The sequence below is a fragment of the Thermochaetoides thermophila genome (genome assembly GCF_000221225.1).
Source record: "Thermochaetoides thermophila DSM 1495 unplaced genomic scaffold scf7180000011816, whole genome shotgun sequence".
Classification (NCBI taxonomy): Eukaryota; Fungi; Ascomycota; class Sordariomycetes; order Sordariales; family Chaetomiaceae; genus Thermochaetoides; species Thermochaetoides thermophila.
This window is the reverse complement of record NW_006383032.1, coordinates 3,494,172-3,513,469: the sequence shown is the minus strand read 5'-3', so window position 1 is coordinate 3,513,469 and position 19,298 is coordinate 3,494,172. Positions and strand designations below refer to the sequence as shown.

Sequence of the window (19,298 nt, the reverse complement as noted above, 5' to 3'; positions counted from 1 at the left end):
AGCGTTTTATTAGACAGTAGGTGGACTTATACATTAAAACCCAAGCTCCAATTATCCGCCTTAAACACAAGCAGCGCCAGCCGATGGCGTACAAACAGACCAAACAGTCCCAGAGCCGCCTGCAGCACCGTGATCTCGAGCGCCAGGCGGTCCTCACGCAGCGGGCCCCTCCAGACCAACCAGAGGTTGAGCAGCGTAAAGTTACTCGTCTCCACAAACCGGTCCTCGTCATCGAGTGTGACCCGCAGCAGCCGTAGCCGACCCAACAGGCGCAGCACCCAGGCGATAGGCGCCTTGGGCTGGTGATCGGGCGTCCACTGGGTGACGCTGGGCTCCAGCAGGTTGGTGCGGGCATTGAAACGGGGCAGGCGGTGGCGTGGGCAGGGGACCAGACCGAAGAGCTGCGGTGTTGAGTAGAGGAAGTTGAAGATTTGCGGCACCAGTAGCAGCACCAACGTCTTACTGAAGTGGCCTAGGATGCTGACGACGACAAAGACCATGCCTGCGAAGTAGCAGTAGGTGTCGCCGACGAAGACGCGCGCGGGGTACCAGTTGTGGTAAAGCAGGGCTAGAGAGACGCCTAGGAAGGGAAGGAGGAAGTAGAGAGAGAAGAGGTGAGAGTCCGTCGCCGGGTGTGGATAGGGGGTTAGCAGGTAGAGACAGTCATTTAGGGAGAGTAGAAGGGCGATGACGATGGACTGGGCGACCTCGATACCGTTGATACCGGCCAGGATGTTGATGCTGTTCGGGCTGAAGATGGCCACGGCGGCCATGTAGACGTAGTACAGCGCGCCGAGGTCAAGCAACTCGCCCAGGTATGGCTGGAGCTGAATAGGTATGACGACAGAGGTAACGCCGAAGTCCACAAAGTAGACTACCAGCAACGGGATAGCAGCGAAAGCGGGGATGAAGAACTTGTGGCGCCAACGGATATCGAACAGGTCATCGCCGATTCCGAGGAGAGCGATCGACTGGAGCGAGATGATAGCAGAAAGGTACGACGCAAGCTGTAGATTACGAGTCAGCCATCATTCCAACCCATTTATCTCCATCCCCCGATATAAGTCCGCTTTCCAACGTCAACATACCTTGCTATGCGGAAACCGATGCAAAAACCGTCCCCTCTGCACATGTTCGACAGGCAACACCACATCCTTATTCCCGCCGCCACTCGTCGCAGCCACGATATCTTTATAAAACGGAAACGGAATGAACACAATCACTGCCAAGAGGTACACCACGGCACACACGCCACCCATGCACTCGGGCAGCTCACGACGAACGCGCTTGCTCAGGTCGGCGCCCTTGATGCCCGCGCGCAGGAAGGTCGGGCCCAGCCAACGGATCAGCGCAAAGGCTGCGACAAAGGCTAGCCCGCTCAACGCCAGTGATGCGATCAGTGGTGAGGGCTCTGGCTCTCGGAAGACGTTGACTAGCACGGCGACGCATGCCGCGGTGACTGTCGCTAAGGAGAGAGCCTCGTTGCGGGAGAGGGTCGTTGGGAGGCCGTTCGATAAGGGAGAGGAAGACCGGGTCGAGTTCGACGTCGAGGTCATGGCTGTGGGTGCTGCTAGGTTTGGCGCCGGAAGGGATGATGCATGGTTGTTTGGGAAGGTGATTCGGAGGAGGGGTAGATCACCTAGGTATTCGCATCGGAGGACGGAGGCGTCAGAACATTAGGTGAGAGTCGTTGGGGGTGGTGGTGAGATAGGAAAGGTGGAAGTTCGACATGTGTTCTTTTTGGCTTTAGAGCTTCCTCGGGAACACCAACGTCACAGGAGATTATTGCTGGAAGCTGACCCCTGTTGGACCCCACCATCATACCGTTTTGGGAGATTGCGCCCGTCTCCGATTGGCTGACACTCGGGATAAAAGAATCAAGACTCAAATATTGGAAAAGTCGCGACAAGACAGCGTTAGCACCTCAAGAAGAAGAACAAAGGGAACTCCTCGGGAAGACTCTAGGAAAAGAGTGAGGGGAAAAAAAGTGAACATCTTTGCTCGGATACCGGGAGTCGAACCCGGGGCTGTTGAGATCATTCACTTCTGAGAAGTGAGAGTCAACGATGTTACCGCTACACCATACCCGATCGAGTATAGCTCCGATCTGTGCTGGAGGGACGCTCGCACTGGATGCTCTTGTGTGGAAGAGAGGGCTTGATGGACGATAATTTGATGTATCCATCTCTACAGACCTGATGATAGCTTTGAAAATTATCTGATATAGCATCGACAGTATCTGCCATGCTTCAGGACTTAAACTCAACGTTCTCTGTCCGATATTCCCAGTTCCAGACATTATCATTGACCCCATGGGAAAGCTTGTAAGGACCCAAACTCTTCTGCTTGGACAATTTCCGATAGCAAGAGACTTGAAAGGTAAATCCAATCTGCTATACTCAATTCCACCAAAAACTCACACTGAAGCTCACACTCAAACTCCTGACATAGTGCCACCACCCCACCGGAATGTACAATGTATCCCCCTCTTCCAAGATACAATCCCAGTACGGCAGCTTCCTAAACTCTTCCTCCCATCCCTCTTCCAACTCATCTTCCTCCTCTTCATTGACTTCACTGCTCCCCTCTTTGCTTCCCTCCTCTGAAGTGGCTATCGGGGTCGAAGGGGGAGAGTCCCATCCCTCCAACACCCCAATATCGACCCGGCTTGTGTTGCCCATGTTGATACCTCCTTCATTGCCGCGTGCATGCATAGGACCACCTCCCTTTTCATTTGGATGTGTTCCTGATAGCCAAGATGGATACAGTCGCAGGTACTTGCGGCCGACTACCTGGACAAGGAGGTTGTGGTAGGGGTCTGTGTGAAGAGGAGTGATTGTTTGCGGGGGTCCAAACCAGGCATTGAGCTGGGGGAAGACTGTGTCGTCCATGGCTTCGTCGTCTTCAGAGTCTGACCCGACCTTTGCTGGCTGGGACGTTAGCTGACCATGGGAATGCCAAAGAGGATGCTTCGGAGGGACTGTATAGCAGAGATCCGGAATTAGTATGTCGTTCCTCAGTTGCGGTATCTGTAAAAACAGCTGATGCTGCGCCAGATACCCCGTCGGCTTTCCCTCTTCCTTACACTCCCTCCCAGCATTGATGACATAGTCATCAAGAAACTGTCCAAACTTCATCAGCTGCTGTGTCCATCCAGCATCAACATAGCTACGCCCCAGCTCCACAGGTACAAGCCGCCGGCCTTGAAAGGTTCGTGACAGCAGGTACGCTGGCTTTTTCCATGGATTGGTTGTGCGTGCTGGCCAGTCATCTGTCAAGCCTGTGATAACGAGAGGGAGAGGAGACTTGTAACTTGGGTCTTCCGGGGGCATGTTGAGATAAGTCTGGAACTCCTCTAGTGAGAGAGCATGTACCCGTCTAATTGGGTTCTTCACAGGCGGAGTAAAGGGCTCGTGGTGCGAAAAGGACGGAGTGTTATGCCAAGAGTTCGGGGCAGACATCCTCGCTTTCTTGGCTGGAGGTGTCTCTCCATTTTCTGCAGCATCGTACGGCTCCTTTGAAGCTTGTGATGGGGAGGAGACTGCCAACCAAAGATTCTCTAGCATTAGTAGAGCCTTGTCTATCCACGGCCTTCCTCGCCTCTCTCCAGCTGCACCTGCAAGGATGAGAGCCAGGTCCAAGACTTGAATCATCTCGTTCAGTTTCTCTTCGTCTTCTTGAGCAACGGATCCCCGCTTGCCCTCAGTCAAGATGCTGATGACCGGCTGCCACTGAGAGAACAGCAAAGAAAACTTGAGAATGCTGGCATCAGTATACAACTGCCGCCAGCAAACTGGGACTTCGTGAAATGGGAAAGCGTAAAACTGAGTGTAGGAGTCTTCGATCAAATCATCGAGCCGCTTCCTTAGTAAGCCATAATTAATTGAAACCTTTTCGGTGTCAGTTTTTGGCTGGCTTTCGTATATGCTTCGGAGCTGTAGAGCCTGTCGTTGCAGGAGCTCAACCATAGGTTCGGAGCAGCTCACCAACACGGGTTTGTTGGCGGAGTCGTTTTCCAGGCTGTCAGCACATTCTGAGAGGATCTGTTTGATTGCTGAAGAACAGTGTACTATCAACAGATCGATACAGTCTTCGATCTCCATAGCTATAGAAGTTATGCAGGATCAGAAGTTTGAGTGAGTGGGAAAAGTCGGATGAGATATACTCTGTGGGGCACCAGTTCCTCTGGGCCGTTTATTGCTAGCATGCTAAGCCAGTTTCAACTGGCCGAGAAAAGTTCAGAAGGAATGTAAACAAAGAGATGATAAATGCTTGCCAAAATACAGCTGGAAGAGAGGCTAAACAATGATGCTTCAAATGATCGGTTAACAGGCTGATGAGTTGTTGGGGTAGGAATTTCCCAGGTTCCCCACGACAACTGGAGCCAAGAAATTGTCCGCTAACATTCGATAGACCAGCTGTTCCACTGTTCCTGCCGATCGACACATCTTCGACTTCCTTATCCCTCATCCATAGGGAGACGCTGCTATGAGACCAATAGCCTCGCAATCAATGTGCTCCATGCAAACAGCATCTACGAAGTCCATCACCAGAGATCAGAAAGGCCCGAAAAACCTGAACTCTCCATAATTCCTATCACTCAACTCAACCCCTGAAACTCACTTCACGTAAAACAGATGCTGTCAAACACTAAGTCCAACCCTCCGACAAATCATTTACATCAGTACAACGCTACACTCTGACACAATGACAAGGTCATTACGGTTATACAGCCTTCGTGGCATCGGAGCTTGGCTACGTGATACCAGTCCATGAAGACAACGCCACCCCGACGGCTGTGTCTTAGGAACCCTGAAGGTCGGTAGCCTGAGGTAGTACGTACACAGTGGCATGTTCATCTTCCGGCGCCCGTCCAGCCGGCCCCAGTCGACCGGGCAGCGGGGCGAGGCAGCGGGGCAGGAGAAAGATCAGGAGATGCCAGACTATGTAGAATGCAAAGCAGAAGCAAACTCGGGTTTGTTGTTTCTCTACTCCCTTCTTTTTCATGCTATGCAATGTCAATGTGAGGGATATTATGGCAACCATAGTCGCGCGTGCATTGCAGATGCTGGTAGTCAATGTAAACGGAATGGCAGAGCGTTTACTCAACGCTGATGAATTGATATTTCGTCAGAGTATTGCAGAACCAGCAAGCAGGCAAGCAAGCAGGGACACTGCTGTGAACAACAATGTCCTATGGTCATGCTCAAGCAAGTTCCTTATCCGTGGGGCTAATCGGAAAGACAACGACCCTGACGTGCAGCATCGCCCAGGGATCCATCTGCAGGCTATGTTAGGTGGATGCAACGCTCTGTTTCAGTGATTCCGATCAAAACGATGGAAGCAAAGACCAGCCGCTATCAGTCAATGGTACCTAGAGCGAGGGGTAAAGTGGCTGATTGAGAAGGGACACCAACATGGCCGTTCCTCGCAGGGAGTGCGGGCCATTCGCAGCAATATAGGGGCTGTTGAGGTGAGACTCGGCTTCCATTCCGCTCGGCATTTTTTCCAGGCACAAGGACCAACAACCCGAGCGGGCGGAAAAGACACGGGTAACTGATGAGGGGTTGAACATGCAGTCAGAACGGCTTGTCGAGATAACCCCCCCCCCTTTTTAGCCTTCAGGTAGGTATACATTGCTGTTACCTATGTAGAAATTGCCAAACAGCCTCTATCACGCTCCGCCAACGATGTGGTGAACATGCCATGCCTCTTGAATCAAAGCATACCAAACGTCTAAAAGCTTGAATCCCCTAACTCCCCGAGCACAGATCCGACCCAGCGCAAACCCTGGCACGCCTTCCCCCTCAAATCTCCGGTTTCTGAGCAAATATGAAATGGATTGTCATATATGCATGAATCCTCTTATTGTGAGCATCGATCGTTGCCTGCCTCAAGGCCTCCTCGACATCAGGCCTAGGGGTACCGGATTCGACCATCGGCCGAGACACCATTGTGTTGAAGAATTCAAGCAAGATCTCGCGGAGGAATCCTCCGATGATGCGTAGCCTCCTGTCCCTGGCCCATTCGCCCAGCGGAACGCGATACACCCTCTGTTGTACATTGACAAAGCCCAGATTGCGCAGCATGTCGGGGATTTGCTCCACAATGAAGATGTTGTATCCATAGTGCTCTCGTAGTATAGGGTCCAGTAGACTGTAGAATTTGGTGACTCCGTGCTCCGGAGTCACGGTTCCATCATCTGACAACACTCGCGGGACGATATCCTGGATTTCGATCCAGCCACCAGGTCTGAGATTTCTTGATGATGAGAGTGCCGTCAGCCCAGTTATCATTCAATAGAGAAAGGCTCCAGAGAATGCCTACTGTAGAACGTTGCGTAGCAGAGTCTCATTATCTTTGAGGACCGTGTTCACAAACCGGATGTGTGCAAAGTCATAGTCATTGTCGTGCACCCAATCATCCTCGATATCATCGATAACAAAGTGCACGTTTGGTGGCACCCATCTGGGCTGCACAGGTGACAGATCAATACCCGTCACATGGGCGCCGGGGAAAAGCTCGCCAACTGAGGTTATAGATTAGTCAGGGTTCGGCCCCCGGGGAGATTGAACTCAAGCATACCCTCAATAGTCCACTGGCCGAATCCAGTCCCTAGATCAATGATTTTCTGAGGGTTGTCACCAATCGGCGCAAGAAACAGCCTGCCGTCCAGCAGCTCCTTCATCATATCATGCTGGACTTTCTCCCTAATTTCCTCACCCTCATCATTGGGGATGCAATATCTCCCCGACCGGAAGGCATGGTAGCGTCTGTGGAGCAAGAGTCAGTTTGCTATGCTCTTATGAAGAAGAAGCGATTCCTTCCCGAACCAAACCAACCTTCCATATTCCCATACATGACCATTTACACTCGATGTCAAAGACCCAAACCTGGTATCCGTGTCGCTTGGGTCATAGTCCGAGGTGATCTCGCGTGCCCCAACGGGCATCTCGGCATTGCTGACGTCGTCTTCGGTTTCGGTTTCTGTAAGAGGCTCAATGAAGTTGTTTTCATCCATGTTTGTGGGATGATTGTTTGGATTTGTGGACATTCACAGCTCAGACCACGGCTTGGAAGGGGCGGTAGTCACTGGGCTTGGCTATGACGTCGACGGGGCTTGAGTTTGACAGAAAGCGGTCCAGCAAGGGGACAAAGAATATGCAGCTCAAATAACAGATGTGAGTCCTGGGTTTATTGGCAGAAAAGAGGGGCGAGGAAGTGGCACTGTGTTTGCGCAATGACAACAACAGACACCAGATGAGTTCTGCGAACAGAGATGAGAGCGCGGGCCGGGCGAGGACAGGACAGAGTAAATAAGAGAATTCTAAAGCTCAGAGATCAACGCAACCAAGGCAAGCAGAGGGCCCACCCCCAAGATGGCGGTGCCAAACAAGCGACTTTGAGTGATCGCGACAGTTCCATGCCAGAGAGTGAGCGACGAAGCTAAAAGCACACTCTGGTGAGTGATTTGGACTGCGTGGCAGGCCGGCGGACCTTGTTCTGAGTTTTAGCTGGAAACTGGAGACTTGACGGAGCAGACCCTCTGACCCTCTGGAGGTGCGTTGGACGAGCTCCGTCGAGCTCGGTCACAGGGTGCCAGTCATGGCAACCAAACGGGCAAAAAGGGGAACTACCCGAGGTGAGCCAGGTTGTTGTGTATCGAAGGCAAAGAGGAGAAAAGTAAAGCGTGTAAGCAAGGCAAGGCAAGGCGGCAATCTTCCAGGCGCGACGATGGAGTAAATGGAGCCGTAAATGGGCCGTTAGATGGGGATGGGAGATGGCTCAGGAGAGCTTAGCGTAGTCGACCCCCCAAAGGATGCTCTGCCCAGGAACCCCCGAGCAGTCCAAGAACTACAGTAGCAGAAGGACCAAGATCTGAAGAGACTGGACGAGCGTCCCACACGTGCCAGAGGTAGGGAGGGAACCTTGAGGAAACCCAAGATTGAGGAGAAGAGGCAGGGTAGGCAAGCCACAGGATATTCGGTCCACACCCACATCTAGGCTCGAGCATTCCCACATAAACTCCTTCAGTCACCTCTCTCACAATCGCAGCCACACACACACACACACACATACTCTCTCTCTCTCTCTCTCTTACCCAGGCAAGAAGCAACGCGCAGCAGACAGCAGCTCGCTCGCATGACACAGGCTCGCAGGCTCACAGCAGCGAGACGTTGCGTGCTTGAGTGGTTCGGCTCGTTGCTTGGATTTGGGCCTAAGAGAGCCACAGGGGGTGGAGCAGTGGATGTCCAGCTTGGGGACACAGAGCCAATCATGAACCGACACCTGCTGTACCACGGGAAACTGGTGGCATTCGTCTGCATAAGAAGAGGCCATTTTCTGCACCTCGACGTTTTGCTGAAGGCGCTGGGCACACATCAGGGCCCCCCATTCTGGGTAGTCCATCTAATACACCAGTGATGAATTGTCCCAAACAGTGCATCCATCTCAGTCCCAGAACCATTAGAACCACTGCCAAGGCTCCGTGACTCCATTCTCCCGGAAACATCATTAGAACCCAGAGTCCAGCACAGAGGGACCAATCCAGCAGAGGAGGAAGCACCCGTGACAAAAAGCTGCACTGCGCAAACCGAGCTGTCCACGGTGCCCTTCAGATGGGACACACCCCCCCCCCCACTTCCTCTGGTCTCTGAACCCCTCCCGTTCCGGATGCCCAGGTTGCGGACACACGGCCGGTGCACTTGCAGCTACATGGAAATGCCGGCTGGTCTACACGATGACCCCCCCCTCTCTCGCAGACCCAGCTTATCGGAGGACGGCATGGGAGAGCGAATGTCCAGCGCAAGAGGAACCGGGGGGTGGGGTGCACTACCTACATAGGACTGGTTGCGGCAGGCAAAATGGGAAGTAGAAGGGAAAAAAAAAAAAAATACAAAAAGCCAAGCACACAGGTCGAACAGGCAGACCTCGCCAATCGCCAGCGGCCAGCCACCCCATGCGGGGGACTTGGGCTCAGAGGGACGATGACCACAGCGCCGGGTCCTGGTGGCTACGGGAACAGCGGCCAACAGTTCACGCCGCGTTACCAGCTACCAGAGCGTCGGTATCGGGAGGGGCTGTCTGGGCACAACAGCTCGGTTCAATCTCTTCCGGCCGTGTGTGGGAGAAGAATCGAGTAGCAAGCACAGAGAGGCGGGGCAAGTAGAATGGACATCACACACACTACACTGTTTACCTACATACATGGGCTCGTTACCAACATGGACTGGCTACCAGCCTGTGACCACACAAGCGCAATCATGCCATGACCGGCGAACCGTCGCAATGGGTCCATGAGATGTCTGGGGCTAGGTCGCCGCATTCGCCGGACCTGCGCCCCGAGAGACGTTTTTGATGGTCGTAATACTGTGGACAGATGACTGGCAGCGAATCCGAATTGCACTCTGTGGATGGAACCTCTGGAGAGGATGTGAGGGGCCAGAATGGCTCCATTTCAATGACGAAAACTGGGGTGGACGATAAACTCCGCCGTTAGATGCTGCCTCGCGGCTTCAAAGCGCGGAATGAGAGCGGAACATACAGCAAAGCGAGGCTCCATCCATCACTTCGAGCACGTAAGGTAGCAGTACCCTGATGTCACGCCTTGTCCTGTGAGGGAGAGGAGGGGCAAGGATGGATTTGATTCCTCGAATGGGGCAGTGCAAGGGAGGAATCAATCAAGTTACTTAGGGCCGTGTCTGTGTCTCTCCGAGGCCGGCATTGCTTCACCTACTGTAATGTCATTGTATTCTGTTGTTTCGTATTGTGTGTTCACACCATGACCTTGAATGGAAAGCCTGGCGTCGAGTTACTGCGGGGGATGCAAGCAAATGGTGACGGACCAGTATGATTGGGGGCTACTGTCCTCTCTAGTTCACATTCAGAGCTGGCTGCTGCCGCCACATTCTATAGCGGTTGCTTTTCCTATCCATTCGCAGCAGAGAGCACGGTTGATCATTGTTGACAGACATCGTGAGAGGCGTCTGTTACATCTATTGCGTCTGCTTAAGAAACGAGAGGTGCACGAATGAGCGAGCGATCCCGGTTCGGAAATGCAATACGATAAACCCTGAGAAGAGAAAATAAGCGGTCAGGTCAAAGAAATGATGATCTAACGACAAATGATGCTGCTCCATCCCACGCGCTCGGGAGGAGGGGGAGGGGCAGAGGAGGGGGCGATGGACGAGCGGTACGTACTTAGGTGACACAAACAAAGAGGGGCAGCTGCTGAGAACGTTCCAACGACCCTGGACCGATAAGGTGGGGAAACACAGCAAAGCTGGGGCGCTGACTTGGGAAAATAAAAAGCGGGACGAGTAGGCTGGGGCTGAACCCCAGCAGTGCCAGCGTGGTGGGGTGCCATGAACGGGAAGCAAACGGGCGCAAAAAGTCAAAACAGCTGGCAAACGCGGCAGGAGGAACAAGAGGCCATGCAGCACTTTCGCCAATACGTATAGGAAAGTACTTCTCAAACTTGGCCAAGCTTGTCTGCGCATTCCAGGTGGAGCTTCATGTTCAAAAGCCCATCGCTTGATCGGTGGTCTGGTTCGTGCGAGCCACTTACGTAAGACCAGGCACGTATGCACAGTTAGACCTGCGGATAACGACAGGGTCCGTCACTCAGGGTGCATGTCGTTATAGCCAGGGAATCATTATTCGCAGACTTCTCCACCTTTTCCTTTTTTGATGATTTTCTTTTCTTAACATTTCTTTTAATTTAGTTATAGTTTCAATACTATGTTCGAAACCTAAAGAATTACCTGGTAGGGGTGATACATTTGCAAGCATACCCGATAGCGATAACATGAAAAGCACCCTGTTCTGTACACCCAGACGTCAATTAGTCAAGCTTTGTAGAAGAAGGAATACAAAGTACAGATATTTGAATGGATTTTTTGCCTCGAAATCGAGTAGGAGGGATAGCTCTCCAGTAGGGAATATATAGGTCTTTACATACCGCGATAATTATCATTTTGTATAGGTGGCTAAGCAGCAACTACATCGCTTATCTCAATCACCTTGGAATTTTCACTTTCCCATACGAATAATGATGGTTCTCACTGTCCGTACCGTTATGGCCAGACTATTGTTATAGGTCTGATGGTTATTCTCAGGTCTAACTGTACAAAGTACTGTAGGTAGCGAACAGTGCAACTGGACAGTGTGTGCCCTCTAAGACCTACCGTACGTAGGGCGACGCGGTTACGCGCAACCAAAAGCGCGACAGACCGTCCCACCCCACGTCGCGTCGTGCCAAATGAAAGCGCGTCTTGCACTGTTTGCACATTCTCCAGTCTTCAGCTTCTATCTAAGTCCATTCCAATTCATGCACTCACAACCCTTGCACCTTGTGTGTGAGTTTCTACCATAAACAGACACGCTCCACACTCCCTGCGCACTGTTTACCATTTCCCTGGACAATCAGGGCCCAAGTGTGGACTTTTCGATTTGATTTTTACCATTCCTTACGGGATTATACCACGTTCTTCAACATCATCGTCGTCCAGTTGAGAGTCGCTTAGAAAGACATCCCACTTTCCCTTGGGCAACGCCAGCGCTGCATCCTCGACATCGCGACCTCTGCTGCGCGTCTGCTGCTCTCTCTAAGCTCTCTCTCTCTTCTCATAACCCAGACCAACTGTGAGTCCGTGACGACCTCATTCCACACCAATCCGGCCTCGATGACCATTTCACGCGCCTAAGTCTTCCTCGAGATCTAGCCATAGGCCGCATCTACCCGCGAAAATGCACCTCCCACGCTCGCTCATCTCCAAGCCCTACCTCCACCTCCTCAACACGCGGCACCCGCTCTCCCCTCCCGTCCTGATCCTCGTCGCCCTAGAGCCCGACGCGCTCTGCGCCTGCCGCATCTTGACCCGTCTCTTCAAACACGACTACATCCCGCACAAGATCCAGCCCGTCGCCGGCTATGCCGACCTCGAGCGCGTTGGCCGCGAGCTGGTCGCGCCCATGATGGAGACCCGCGGTGGCTCAGGCGGCGTGGTTGTCTGTCTGGGTGTAGGAGGGATGGCGGATTTGGGTACGATACTGGGGCTGGAGCCAGATGAGGAGGTTGAGGGGGCAGAGGGACTGGAGACACAGGCTTACGCGGGGGTTGAGGTCTGGGTGATTGATTCGCATCGGCCGTGGAATCTGAGCAATGTGTTTGGTGGTTTCCCGCTCGAGCCTGAGACGGAAGAGGCGAAGACTTTTGCTGCGAGATCGCCGCCTGGTGTTAATGGTGGTCGGATTGAACAGTCGTATCGGCATGGTAAAGGTGGCATTATTGTCTTTGACGACGGTGATATTGAGGACGAGCTGGGGAAGGAACGGGAGGCCTATCTTGCCCTGGTAGATATGCCCGAAGTCGAGGATGACGGAGAGGATCTGGGAGACAGTGATGACGACGATGAGGAAGATGATGACAGCAACGACAGCGAGAATAGTGGTGACGAGCCTCCCACTTTGCCGGCTCCCCCGGCTGGTAAAAAGCGCAAGTCGTGGGACTTTGAAGAGGACGACGATGAGAGTGACGACGAAGACAGGCCTCGGCAAAGGAGGAGAAGCAACTCGGTATGACCAATTGACTCCTTTTCTGTGAACAATGGTCACTAACTTTCCGCAGTCAACCCCTATCCCGGACTCTCCTCAACGCCCTGCACAACGCAGCCTCCTGTCGTTGCGAGGAGATCGGGACGAGCCCATATTCTCTAGTGACCCATTGGAGCCCCCGAGTGCTGCGCAACCACCCAAACAACCCTCGGCGAGAACCCTGAGACGGAGACTTCTGCGGTCACGTCGCAAAAACGAGGACATCTTACGAGAATACTACCGACTGGGTACTTCTTACTCAGAGCCGGTCTCGTCCATGTTATACTCCCTGGCGTCCGAGCTCGGCCGCGAAGACAATGACCTGCTCTGGATGGCCATCGTAGGTGTCACATCCATGGAGCTGTACGGACGTTCGTCGGCCGGCATTGCCGTTCCAGCCCGAGGCTCCGAGTCCCGTCCTGGTTCTGGCTGGCTGGGCATGCGCGGTGCCAGGATACGTCAACTCCTGCGAGACGAAGTCCGACGATTAAACCCTCCCGACCCCACGAAACCCGAGAACGTGGGCATCATCCCAACCACAGCCCGCAGCCCCGAAGATACCAGCATCCGCTTGTCTCCCGAGCCCAAGTTCCTCCTCATCCGGCACTGGAGCCTCTACGACAGCATGTTGCACTCGCCCTACCTCTTCTCGCGCCTCAAGACCTGGAGCGAGTCCGGCTTGAAACGCCTGCACAAGCTCCTTGCCAAAATGGGCGTCAGCCTCGTCCAGTGCAAGCAGAGCTACACTCACATGGACATGGTGCTCAAGCGTGAGCTGCGCACCAAGTTGCTCAAGTATGCCTCGCTATATAACCTGGACGAGCTCGTCCCTACCATTGATACAGATGGCCCCGACCGCGGTGGCTCCAAAGACGGATGGGGCTTTGTGCGCAGCTGGGGCTGGCGGGCTACGCTGAGTGCCCAGGATGTGGGCGTTGTGGTTGGCGCCTTGCTGGAAGTGGGGAAATCGCCTCCTGGGCTGTCGTCGTCTCCTGAGCCGGGGGCGACACAATCACCTCAGGACGTCATCCCCGCTGGGGTTGATAGCAATCCCAGTGAGGAGTGGCTTCCCCGGTTCTGGGAGGCATACGATGCGTTGGAAGATATTGAAGCCCTGAAAGCGGGCCTGCCGACCGCCCAGTATTTGCATAAGGCTATCTTTACCACGGGTACGACGATCCTGAAGAAGAAGCAGATTACCCATCTACGTGCGTTCCGCATGTGTGTTGTGAAATCGGGCACTGCCCCCGACGCAGCGCTGTTCAACCACCCTGGTGCCTTGACCAAGCTTGCTCTCTGGATCGGCGAGGCGTTGGCCGAGCAGGAGAAGGAAGCTACCGGCGGCAGACTAGCACATGGTGGTCGTGGCACGCCGCTTGTGGTGGCTAGCCTGGACGAGAAGCGGGGTGTGTACGTGGTCGTGGGTACTGGCGGCGGGGGGGGCCCAGACACGACGTTTTTGGATCGGGAGGCGGCGAAGAAAAGAGCAAAGTTGAAGCAAGAGAAAGAGGAGAGAAGGAAGGTGAAGGAGAAGTTGAAGCAGGAACGGAGGGAGGCAAGGAGGAGGTTAAAACTGGAGGAGAAGAGGAAGAAGAGAGAAGAAGAAGGGAAAGGAGATGAATATGAGGATGAGGAGGATGAGGATGTTACAGAGAGTGAGGAGGAAACGTCGTCGTCTGAGGAGGAAGAAGAGGAGGAAGAGGAAGAGGAGGAGATTGAGCGTGGCAGAGGTTATGGATTGAATCGGTTTGGTGTGGCGTTCCAGGATGTGGTGGCTGAGACGAACGCGAGAGTGAGGATTGACAGCTTTGAGCATTGCGTCGTGGAGGTTAAGAAGGAGGATTTAGGAGGCTTCTTGGAGAGCCTGAGCATGAAGGCTGTCGTTGGCTGATCATCAATCAATGGTCTTTAGCCTCGAAAACGATCGGCCCATCGTATATATAATAGAGACGGAGGGTTTTGATTTGGTAGCTTGAAGAGACGGGATCATACCTTTTTTTTATTCGTTCATTGTTTTTTTTTCCCTTGCAACTTATTTTCACTCTAGCGCAACCCATAGCATAACCCTTCTTTCGTTTTTTTTTTTTCCTGTTATCATGATGCATACATGGCTCTGGGATGGATGGGCAGGCTTGCGGACGGGAGATTGGAAGAACTGCGCATGATCAAGGGGGGTTGTCAGTGAAGTGAGAGATACCAACCTAGACTCTGGACTAACAAACACCGTGTACATGAACTTTTGTTGGCAGCTTGATCTTGAATGATGACTTTGCTAGAAGCCAGAAAATAGTTTTCCAGTCTCTTCAACATTCAGTGTGATGAAAACTACAAATCCCTAAATGGGACAAAAGTCTTACAACGTCTGTAGGTGAGTACAGAATGAATCAAAGTACAAATGATTACTTGTCCCCTCTCTACTTGTCTGATCTTTCCATGATCCCCCCGAATCCTCCATGTCCTCAGCTCAATACCCTAGATATACTCAGCAGTCACAGTCTTCAAGTAATTGCATGCAACTGAATGAGATGACCTGCTCACTCCCAACTCCCAGGAAACAAGGCTCTGCGCAGAAACTTCTATCCCAAGTGGATGCTCAAAGCGGATTTCCTTCGTCACCGGATCAATAGACGCCTTTAACCAGTACGCCGTGCCAGCTGCAACCAGGGCCTGCACAGTTTCCTTCCCTTGCCGCAACATTCGCACACTGACAAGATTCTGCGCCTCCGGACCAATATTGAGCTCAAAAATTGAGGTTAACGTCATGAAGCAAGGAAAAGCATGCGAGATGGGGGGCATTATTGATGAAGCCAACCGCTCTAGAGGTCCTCTCCCGCGCACTTGGTAGTGAGTCCCCATCGGATAATGGGGCAACCTGTGAGTTCCATCCAAGGGTCTGGTGGTTCTGCGGAACTAGAAAATGTTTTTCGCACGATCGAAAACTGCCTTTTCCGGCAATGGTATTCATGTATCATGCTGGCCGCTGGGTGGCCTACTATGAGAGTCAAAAAGGGCTGAACGATAAACGGAAAGTGGCAAAATGAAAGCTTTGGTGCTCAGACAACGGCTGGGCGAAAATATGGATTGCAAACAGTTCATGATGAACTATATTGTCTGACTGAATCTGCAATCCGGATATAAAGACAAATCAATTTATAGTGACATGAAAGCTGCGCAACCAGTTCCTGACAACACAAGCACCCACGTTCCGATCAGATGAGATGGGCTCATGAAAAGAACTCTAGTCTGACTTGAGTGATTACCACAATAACAAAACAAAGACCCACTAGTTGTCACCTGCAATCCGAGCTTCAGCAAGACTCGATCGCAAAATTCCTAAAGACTATTGCTCATCACAACACACTGCATTGTTGAAATTGTTGAAAACACTCACATCGTGGTTAGCTTAGCAACATTCTAGCATATTTTTGACGGGGCCTCTCAACAACCTTGGAAACTAACCCTATTTATGGCAGAAACCCTTCATATAGCACACAACCCTAAACACTGCACCCCAAACCCTCAGATCCGCAACGCTCACTGACTCACAATGGCAGTAGTCGCCCGCCAAAAGTGTAACATATTCAAGCGCCAGTGGTTTAGTGGTAAAATTCATCGTTGCCATCCCAGGCAAGAGATTCGATGAGCCCCGCGTTCGATTCGCGGCTGGCGCACATCCTTTTCTTTTTAACTTTCTATCCAGTTTCACATGAGCTAGATATTGGCTCATTTTTTAAATGAGCCAAGTCAGAGAGTTCTTCTGTGAGATATCGAATTGGCAACATAAGTCAGTACTATGGAAGGCGCTTTTCTGCGCAGTTTGATATGGAGTTGTAAAGTTCGAGAAGGTAAACCTCGAGGCTGTCTCGAAAGAGCAAAGCGATGACTCCTCAAGTACAGGGCCACCGGAGACTATACTGTTGACAAGTTCAGACAACAGGAGCATTATCCTACAGCACATATTCAAGGACGAGGATACGAAGTGCGTAAATTTTCCTATTCCCCGTCCAAACCACCAATATAAACGCCTAAGCAGATGTAATGCAATAACCATCCCGACGACGACGATGATAATGACGATGAGGTATGTACGCTCAAGACCCTCTTCTCCCGGAAAATCAAACCTTCCAAGCCAACCTGCCAATGCAAACCCCAACCATCAATCTCGCGGCTGTATGATACACAGACACAACACAAAATACATAGACAAGACTCCATAGTTCTTGGGCAAAGTCCATTGGCCTCTCCTCCTTCCTTTCCTCTCTTCCAGGTCGTATAAAATCCTTTCAACGGAATTTCCATGAGATAAAAGCCCCATTCGGTGTGGTGTCAACCACTCCCATTCTTCCTCTTCCCCCCCCCCGCCCTCCTCCAGTTCAAGGAAGCTTCCTCGTAGGAAACCGTTCCTGAGTCCACCGATTCGCCCTTAGCCTCGCTAACTTCTCCGGCGAGTGCGCAAAACTATTATTCCCTCCACTGACCCTGCTGTTCTCCTGTTCACTCTCCTCACCACTCTGACTCCCTCCCTGAGCGCCCGTTGTCGTGATATGAGAGTGACGGTCTTTCTTACCAGGACTGCTCTGTCTAATCATCCTTTCTGCCAACTCCCTCTGCTCCAACGCTGCCATCTCACGCGAGTTGCGTGGCGAGCCGACGTACCCTCCGTTGGGGCCCTCGTTAAGCAGGTATGGGTTGCGCTTCTTGAGGGGGGAGTTCATGTGTGTGTAGACGCCCAGGCTTCCGCCTAGCCCGGGAGCTTGGGCTGTTGAGGGAGGGGGGAGTGAGGGTTGGCTTAGTTGGCTTACTCGGGTCGGTTGGCTGCTTGTGGTTGATTGGGTCGTGGTGAAAGAACTGTTGGTGCTGGTACTGGCGAAGGAGCTTGTGAAGGAAGGGGTTTTGTTAGTGCTGGCGTTGGCATTAGTCACAGAGGGAGTGGATGGGTCTGTGTTGGTGCTGGTGGTGCTGGTACCGGTTGAGGTTGTGGTTGTGGTGGCAGCGTTTTGGCGGAGCATGGTCTGCCGGAGATGCTGGGCAAAGGTCGGCTTAGATGGAGTGAAGGGGTTGACGGGAGGTTTGGGGGGTGTGAAGAAGTTCGACGAAACCGACTGCTGATAAGGCCGTAGCGGTGTGGGAGACATCGTGGTGCGCGTCACGGGGATCTGGCCATCAGGGTCGATGTGGCGGACGTAGTTGGGGTTCGGGTTGGGTTGGAATGACCGGCGAATGAGCGTAGAAGGCGTGCCAAGACGAACATCCTCTTCCTTGATCTTGCCGTCACTGATAGACACCTGGGTCCCGACCTCACGGTACACAGGGTGCAGCCTGGGATGAACGAACTTGACATCATATTCATGCATAACTTCCCTTTGGATAATGGCAGTGTCTTTAGCCTGCTGAGCAAAGCGCAAGTGGAAGAGCCAGAGCTGGGTTGACAGGATGACCTGCAGGAGGATGCACTTGAAGACGGTCATGCTCGGGCGCGGGTCGAGGGTCGGCAGAGGTAGGAAGAGCATATGGATGAGGACGTGGCCAGGGCTGAACAGGCAGAACATGCGCAGCGTCGCAGGGAAGGGGTCCCAAACACGCAGCTCCCAAACATCGCGCGACGGGTCGGGATGTGCACGCTGATCCGCCGTCTCAGGGCGGAGGATGGTCTGAATGAGCCGCACGGGGGTCGACGCGGAGGGAGTCGAGTCGACACGAACGCGCTGCGCCGACGGAGTGCCGGGTCCATTAGACTCAACACTCATCTCGAAGAGGCGGTATGTGCGCTTGCGCGTAATTGCGTAGAAAGCGTTCAGGATGGAGATCGTGATCAGAAGCCACTGGAGGAAGTTGGCCTGGAGCGCATGCTCGTTAGGAGCTGGGACATCCTGAAGCTGCAAAGATCGAGACGGGACGGGCACTTACCACAAGCGTGAACCAACCGCTAGCCGGCGCATCGCCAAAGACATCATCGAAGGCCTCGCGTGTGCCGCCAGTGTTGGCTCTCGCAATAAGAAACAGAAAATTGGCGATCAGGCCGAAGCGCGTACCGAAGGCGATCGAGTCCCAGTCGAAGGTCTGAATCTCCTCAGAGAGCCACAGGTAGAAGTCCATGGGGTTCAGGATCTGGCGAATTCGCTCGCGCAGCGGCAAGCGCCGCACAAGGCGTTGAGGTCGTGGGGGCATTGTATTGAGGTTGCCTGCAGGATTCCCTAATTCAAGAGTTGTGATCGGATTGCTGAGCGCGCTCCTTCACGCGCGCAGTTGTTTGTTTGCTCAGGTCAAGTGCTCATGGAATGGGTGATGGCAAATCAGAGCAAGAAAAAATTCCGATATTGATTGAAATGTGTTAATTTAACCCTCGTATGTTCTGTTCGAGAAGAATCGCAGTGTTTGCGTGATGGGCTTAGGGAGGTCGAGGGAAAAAGTCAAAGATGTCACCGCAGGTTTGAAGTTTTGCGTCGAACTGTTTTTGTTGTTCTTGATCGTTGACGTCCCTCTGGCAGCAGCTCGAGGCTCCACTGGCCAATTGCCCCACTCCGCTGCAGCTTTGCCTGGAAAGCTGCCTGGGCGCTTGGACAGGGGTTAGCGGAGCATCCTCGCTGCGGCGGGGTCTTTCATCGCGTCATGAGCGTACGGGCTGTCTCCAGGGTTGGGGTTGACAGTTGGTTGGACAGGACTGGCTGCTTGCCGCCAACCACGACTTCCATCCATTTTGATTG

General features: G+C 52.9%; 5 protein-coding genes and 2 non-coding genes across 7 annotated transcripts; 2 read left to right on the top strand and 5 right to left on the bottom strand.

Annotated features, from left to right (window-relative positions):
* Positions 1-26: 26 nt before the first annotated feature.
* Positions 27-1,556, bottom strand: CTHT_0030450 (UDP-N-acetylglucosamine-dolichyl-phosphate N- acetylglucosaminephosphotransferase-like protein; the record flags this gene model as incomplete). Its single annotated transcript, XM_006693432.1, has 2 exons — positions 27-1,007; positions 1,089-1,556. The coding sequence occupies 2 exons, from the start codon at positions 1,554-1,556 to the stop codon at positions 27-29; spliced, it is 1,449 nt and encodes a 482-aa protein (XP_006693495.1).
* A 444-nt stretch (positions 1,557-2,000) lies between these two features.
* CTHT_0030440 lies at positions 2,001-2,090 on the bottom strand. The gene is given in 2 exon segments: positions 2,001-2,035; positions 2,055-2,090. It is a non-coding gene; the product is annotated as a tRNA-Glu (tRNA).
* Positions 2,091-2,249: 159 nt separating this feature from the next.
* CTHT_0030430 (uncharacterized protein) lies at positions 2,250-4,207 on the bottom strand (the record flags this gene model as incomplete). Its single annotated transcript, XM_006693431.1, has 4 exons — positions 2,250-2,342; positions 2,421-2,926; positions 3,086-4,043; positions 4,166-4,207. 4 exons carry the CDS (start codon positions 4,205-4,207, stop codon positions 2,250-2,252), a joined length of 1,599 nt encoding a protein of 532 aa, XP_006693494.1.
* A 1,600-nt stretch (positions 4,208-5,807) lies between these two features.
* On the bottom strand, positions 5,808-7,021 carry CTHT_0030420 (uncharacterized protein; the record flags this gene model as incomplete). The annotated part of the gene is made up of 4 exons (XM_006693430.1): positions 5,808-6,261; positions 6,328-6,529; positions 6,586-6,773; positions 6,894-7,021. The coding sequence occupies 4 exons, from the start codon at positions 7,019-7,021 to the stop codon at positions 5,808-5,810; spliced, it is 972 nt and encodes a 323-aa protein (XP_006693493.1).
* A 4,727-nt stretch (positions 7,022-11,748) lies between these two features.
* CTHT_0030410 (uncharacterized protein) lies at positions 11,749-14,485 on the top strand (the record flags this gene model as incomplete). Its single annotated transcript, XM_006693429.1, has 2 exons — positions 11,749-12,576; positions 12,629-14,485. 2 exons carry the CDS (start codon positions 11,749-11,751, stop codon positions 14,483-14,485), a joined length of 2,685 nt encoding a protein of 894 aa, XP_006693492.1.
* A 1,694-nt stretch (positions 14,486-16,179) lies between these two features.
* CTHT_0030400 lies at positions 16,180-16,265 on the top strand. Its single transcript is given in 2 exon segments — positions 16,180-16,217; positions 16,229-16,265. It is a non-coding gene; the product is annotated as a tRNA-Gly (tRNA).
* A 702-nt stretch (positions 16,266-16,967) lies between these two features.
* On the bottom strand, positions 16,968-18,762 carry CTHT_0030390 (uncharacterized protein; the record flags this gene model as incomplete). The annotated part of the gene is made up of 2 exons (XM_006693428.1): positions 16,968-18,431; positions 18,502-18,762. The coding sequence occupies 2 exons, from the start codon at positions 18,760-18,762 to the stop codon at positions 16,968-16,970; spliced, it is 1,725 nt and encodes a 574-aa protein (XP_006693491.1).
* Between the last annotated feature and the right edge of the window lie 536 nt (positions 18,763-19,298).